Source organism: Chinchilla lanigera, unplaced genomic scaffold (genome assembly GCF_000276665.1).
Source record: "Chinchilla lanigera isolate Chin_1 unplaced genomic scaffold, ChiLan1.0 scaffold00023, whole genome shotgun sequence".
Lineage (NCBI taxonomy): Eukaryota > Metazoa > Chordata > Mammalia > Rodentia > Chinchillidae > Chinchilla > Chinchilla lanigera.
Genome location: NW_004955424.1, coordinates 16,033,667 through 16,039,666, shown reverse-complemented (window position 1 = coordinate 16,039,666; position 6,000 = coordinate 16,033,667). Strand labels below are relative to the sequence as shown.

The window sequence follows — 6,000 nt, the reverse complement described above, 5'->3', positions numbered from 1 at the left end:
CTCAGAGAGACTACATTGATTCAGATATTCCACTAATAGATAATGCCTGCCTTTGCCTTCAAGTGCACCTGATGCTATATTTAAGAGGTATCTGAGAACGTGTACTCACCTCTTTGATTTCATAAGTTCAGAAAACACAGCCTAAGGACAGACATAGGGCTAAACAGAGTGCCCGAGAGTGCTGAAAAGACCTTGATGGATCTGGCTGCAGCTCAGCAACCTGAGACTCCTCCTGCCCAGAACACCGGAGGCCCACAGGAGCCAGCCCCTAGGAAACTAAATGACATTATTCTTTTATTCAAGCGAGTCTTCCTTGTTTGCTTGCTTTGTGCATCTATTTTGTAATACATACACACTAAAAGCTATGTATCCTATACATGATTTTAGTATTGCCTGCAATGCTTATGAAGCACTCTGCTGTATTCATTTTTCAAAATGTTTCCATTCTTTCAGCTTTATTTTATAAATTGCTCCAAGTATTGCTATCTATTTCACATGACTGTCACTTTTAAAGATGAGCTGGCATTTCATTGTGCTAATTGCTCAATAGGCTGGAACAAGCTTGGCAGGATTCCTTAGTAGAAATGTTAGAAAAATCTGAAGCCTCTCACTTAAAAAGAATTTGTAAATTTTTACTCCAAATAATAAATGCACATAGTTTAAAATTCAAATGATCTAATCTTATAACAAAAAGCTCTCATTTCCTCCTGGTCATTTACTCTACCTTTTTTAAAAACCTATTTTAGCTAATATTTCTCCAGCCACACATTAGCATATTTTATTTCTAAATGATCTGAATACACCAATAGTAAATTTTGGATTCATTGGTATCAGACTGTATCCATTGATTTTCTGTTGTTGAAGTGAAGATAGCTTTTCAAAGTTAATCACATCAAGGTAGCTATTCATTTCCTTCTTCACAGCATCTTTTTAGAAAGCGCCATCCTTCCTATCTAGACTAGTTGTGCTCCAGGCAGTCTATGTAATCGTCATCCTGGGTCAGTTCTTTCCTGTCATCCTCAAATTCCTCTTTCAGTGTTCTCCCAAGAAACAGAAACTATATGTGTGTCAGAGGCTTGTAAATGCTGAGAGAGACAGAGACAGAGAGAGAGAGACAGAGAGAGAGAGAGAGAGAGAGAGAGAGAGAGAGAGAGAGAGAGAGAGAGAGAGAGGGCAAACAGAGACAAAGACAGAGACAGAGATGAAGAGACAGAGAGACAACAGACAGACAGACATCTAGAAAGGCCAACAGAGAGGACTTAAAGAATTGCCTCCTACAGTTCTGGAACCCGACCAGTCCAAATCAGCAAGCTGAACACCCAGGGAAGAATTGACATCACAGTCCTGAATGCCAAGGCAGCTTGGAGCCAGGAAGAAATTCTACTTATTTGAGAGACCCCAGTGTCTTCTCTTAAGGCCTTAAACTGACTAAACGAGACCCACCCACATACGAAGGGTAATCTGCTATATTCAAACTCTACTGATTTACATATGTTATATCCATGTGACCTGATTTTTCCCTCTAGAATCTTATAAAATCTCTCTTTCCCATGTGTTCCAGATTTTAATAATAGTCTCAGGATAGGTCTATTTTTCAGCTCTTGATGTTAGTATCTTTAGGATTTTCCTGTTAGGTTCATAAATTCCCAATAGAAATTCCAGTCTCCTGCCTAGAAGGTAAAGTTGGGATGAGTTGGGATGGTGTGTGTTCTTAGCTCTGCTGGGTTGTACACCAAAGTAAACAGGATCTCCCTCTGGGCTGACACTGACTGATAGATGCAATGGGCTCATTTAACGCAGGGCTCTGGATTAGTCAGAATGTGGTTGGGGCCTATGCTGAATGAGGTTTTTGTTTTTAAAGAGAAAACAGAAACAAAAACACTAAGTCAAAAACAAAACCACAAAAAACAATAAAAATGATATAGAATTTCAAAACAAGGTGATAGAAAATTAATAATAGTGTTATATTACATATTGTTATCTTCAAAGTAGTTGCTCATATCACCAGACATAGGCATGGAAGATTGATAAAATAATTAACAACAAATCAACTTTCAGACAGCCTATAGAAACTAGTGTTGAATGAGTTTTTATCTCTGCATTTGGGGTGGTTGTTAACAGGGTTTTGAGCTGGGGTATTGGATTGCTTTTAACTGAATCAAGGAATATATTGAATATACTGAATTTATTTTTAAACCAAATTTGGCTGAGCTTCTGTTGGGTTTTTAATGAGACAACAGAGACAAGAAAGCTTTGACTGTTTCTGTGCTGAAGCTGTAGAGGGTCAGTTTATGAGACGCTATCGGGGCATCTTACTCAGATCATGGTTCTACCTCTAGGTTTAACTTTATCACCATTGCCTTTGCTTTCCTGTCATCTAAAGTCCTTCCTCAGCTGTTTCAGATTCTTTAGCAACTTTGTTATCCCAGACAATAAATTTACAGATGTTGGTCCGGGGAACCAGTGAAACCTCCAAGAATCTGCAAACTTGACTGACACAAATTTAATGGGCATTATCTTATCTGTCCATATTGTAGCAAATATTTCTAAGGGAAAAAAAATCCCAATTTTTCTTGGATAGTCTGTGTAATCTGGATCCTTGTCAAGCATCATAAAATTTAGCTGTCCCAGTGAGGTTCTTGGAAGGTTACACAGCACTGTCACCAGAACACAGCTTTATGTTTGACAGCTTGATGGAAAGGGCTGGGTCACAGTGTCAGAAGTGGGGGGGCAAGGCAGAGTGACTCACTAAGAGGTTGATAGATGGGTCCTATTTAGTAACTATTGCTTCAAAGAAGGGAACCTAGCACATTCAGGCACAGGGATTTGAGCACAGAGCTAAAGCTTTGGGATGACCAGCTTTTTGGAAGACAAGGAAATTGAAGTTCTTGACATCCTTAAATATTTAAGGATGTTTCTTGCGTGAAATAGATCATTCAAACATTAACAAGTTACCCTCTTGCTGATGTTGTCTGACGCCCCTCACATTCCTGCACTGGAATTCTTCTAGGTGGCACAGAGAAACTTGTAACAAGTCAGTGCGATTTCCTGGTGGCTTGTCCTCCTGACTTCCTCAGTGTGTGGCACTGTTGGCTACTTCCTCCTCTAAGGAATTCTTCCCTGGGCCGGGGATGTAGCTCAGTGGCACAGCACCTGCCTAGCAAGTGCAAGGTCCTGAATTTGATTCCTAGTACAAAAAAAGAAAGAAAGAAAGAAAGAAAGAAAGAAAGAAAGAAAGAAAGAAAGAAAGAAAGAAAGAAAGAAACTCTTCCCTGTCTTAGCTTCAATATGCGCTGTTAATTTTCTCCTGAACATCTTCAATTCCAGAAATGTCAATTCATATTCTGGACACACCATGTACCTTGTTTTTCCATTGACTTGAGTTTAAGAGGCAGAGGAGTCCCTTCCAAATCCCATGTATCTCTTTGGAGCTTTAAAAGGCTAATAAATCTCTTCCAGAACATTGTGCTCCTCAGCAGGGGTTAGCAATCAAGACACTCCAAGTCCTATCAGAACAATGAGCATTTCCTCAAGAAGCTGGTAGCATTTGAACAGGAAGATTTGGACAAGTTGTAGTATTCAAACCTCCCCTTAATTATTTTTTCTTGAAAGCCACATTCCCAAAGTGTGGGTTCCAATAAGTATTACCTAAAAAGAAGACCTGCAGTCAAGAAAATGAGGGGGATAGTCAGACAATTTTTTCCTAAAGAAATTCCCAAGGGTTTACATGATAATAAACATTTATTAGTTATCTATTATGGCATAATCAATTGCCCCCAAAATTAGAGGCTGAAAGTACAAATAAATATTATTTCACCATTTCAGTGAGTTGGGAATAGGGGAAGAGTTAACAGAGTGGTCCTGACTTGGAGTCTCATGAGGTTGCAGTTGAGATGCGAGGCAGGGCTGCAGTCACCTGAAGGCTTGCCAGGGCTTGGGGATCTGCTTCCAAGGCTGGCCACTCCCCCGGCTGGCAATTGATGCTGGCTGTCTGCAGGGAATCTCAGTCTCCTGCCACATGGACTCCTCCGTAGGGCTGCTTGAGTGTTTTATGATAAGGCAGTCAGCTCTTCTGGAATGAGTGATCCAAGAGAGCAAGAGGGGAAATCAGTGTCTCTATGACCAAAGCTCAGAGGTCACACACCCTCAGTTCTGCAATATTTCATCGAATACTCTACTATACGTCCCTCCCTCAGTGTGAGTGGGCTTGTATATACTGCAGGGGAGCGGCACAGAGGATCATTTTAGAGGCAGGATAGTGCAATGGATTGAAGTAACATTAAAGGAACATTCCAGGACACTAGGATTGTATGGCTTACTCACTGTGGAAAACTACTATGGGTGTAAGGGTCTGAGAGGGTAGAGAGGCTTAGAGGCTTATAAGGGTCTTATAGGTTTAGAGGAAAGCTGCTGTGGGATAAAGGTCAGAGGGGCTCACCTGTGAAGGGGAGGTTGTGAGTCTGTCTGGAGGAAGAATCCTGAAAGCTGCCATGTGCGTGTCTGTAGGAGGACTCCCAGAGTGGAAGACATAGAAGCAGGATTTGGGGTCTCAGAGGCCACTCGGAAGAAGACCTTCCAGAAACCCTAGCACAGGACATCCCTGCCAGGCTCAAAAGCTTAGACGAAAGCTGTTCTACTTCCCCTACCCTGCACCAAACATGCAGAGAAAAAGTCAAAGTTCACAGGCTGAAAGGAAGAACTGTTGTCACAGAATCCCTAAAATGTGGAGACAGACAAGTTGGAGGGCTCAGCTCTTCCGAGCTGGAAGCAACCGGAGTGCCATCCTCTGTGGTATTGTGCGTGTCCTTTTCAGGGTTCTTTTCAACAGGACCCAGCCACGCTCATTGCCATCTGTGCCAAGACTACATAAGGCCACTTGGGTGATTCAGATCGCAATGGCCTTGTTTCTCCCTACTTAACTTGCCCAGTGGCTTGTGTTTGCAGAGGTCCCGGCCTCGAGTCAGAATCACAGTGCTCGGAGGAAATGAGTTTTCACTAAATGTTTACAGTGACCACATCCACAGATACAGAAAAGGGAGCGGAAGTACACAAAGGATAGAAAAGATGGAGGCGCGGTGAGGCAAAAAGAGGAGGTACGTGATTAAAGGGGAAAGAATTTTTTAAAAATGTGCAGCTTACCTGCAAATGTTAAGGAAAAAGAACTTTATGCCCTCAGTGTAGGAGTCCCCCACTTCGCACTCAGTTTGAAAGGCCCAGCCACCCTCCCGGGCACCCCAAGCGAGCTTTCGCCATCTTTTACCACAAGGTGGCACTCTTTGGACTTTCTTCCCCCAAAAAATAGGAAAGGGGGAAGAGGGGAGGGAGAAAAGGCAAAGCACTGCCCCAACCCAGAACAATTTGAAAACCCACCCCATAATACTTCAAATCTGGGACAAAGAACCGTCAGGACGGAACTGCTTCGATTGCAAAACCTCGGCGCAGCCCGGGGAGCGTGCCGGCGGCCCGAACCCAAAGAAGCCCCTTCCACGAGGAGGAGTACAGTGCTGGGATTCCTGAAACCCGAGACCTAGAAACAGAACCGAAGCGGAAACCAGCGGGAAAACCTTGAACCGCTCCAGACAATTGCTTCCGGGGAGTTTCGAGGGAGCGAGGGGGAGTCGGGCCGGCCGCAGCGCCCCGCGGATGGCGCGCTCCTGAGGGTCGCGGCGAGGCGCGGAGCGTGGGGAGCGGAGGCCCGGGCTGTCCCTGCGCTGCAGGCCATGGCCACCGCGGAGCGGAGAGCCCTCGGCGCGGGCTTCAAGTGGCTGTCTTTGGCAACGCTTGTGCTCATCTGCGCCGGGCAAGGGGGACGCAGGGAGGATGGGGGTCCAGCCTGCTACGGGGGATTTGACCTGTACTTCATTTTGGACAAGTAAGTGCCGGGAGTCGCTGCCGCTGGCGATGCCGCTTTCCCCGGGCAGGGCTGGTCAGCAGGGTCGCGCTGGGACAGGCACGCCTCGGGAGGGACCTGGAGGGGCCGCGGGAGGTGGCGGCGCCCAG

General features: G+C 44.7%; 1 protein-coding gene across 1 annotated transcript in view; it reads left to right on the top strand.

Annotated features, from left to right (window-relative positions):
* Positions 1-5,388: 5,388 nt before the first annotated feature.
* Positions 5,389-6,000, top strand: part of Antxr1 (anthrax toxin receptor 1) — a gene marked incomplete in the record, with an annotated part of 213,545 nt that continues 212,933 nt past the window's right edge. The window contains 1 exon segment of the mRNA XM_013514693.1: positions 5,389-5,872. Coding sequence (XP_013370147.1) covers positions 5,721-5,872 — 152 coding nt within the window.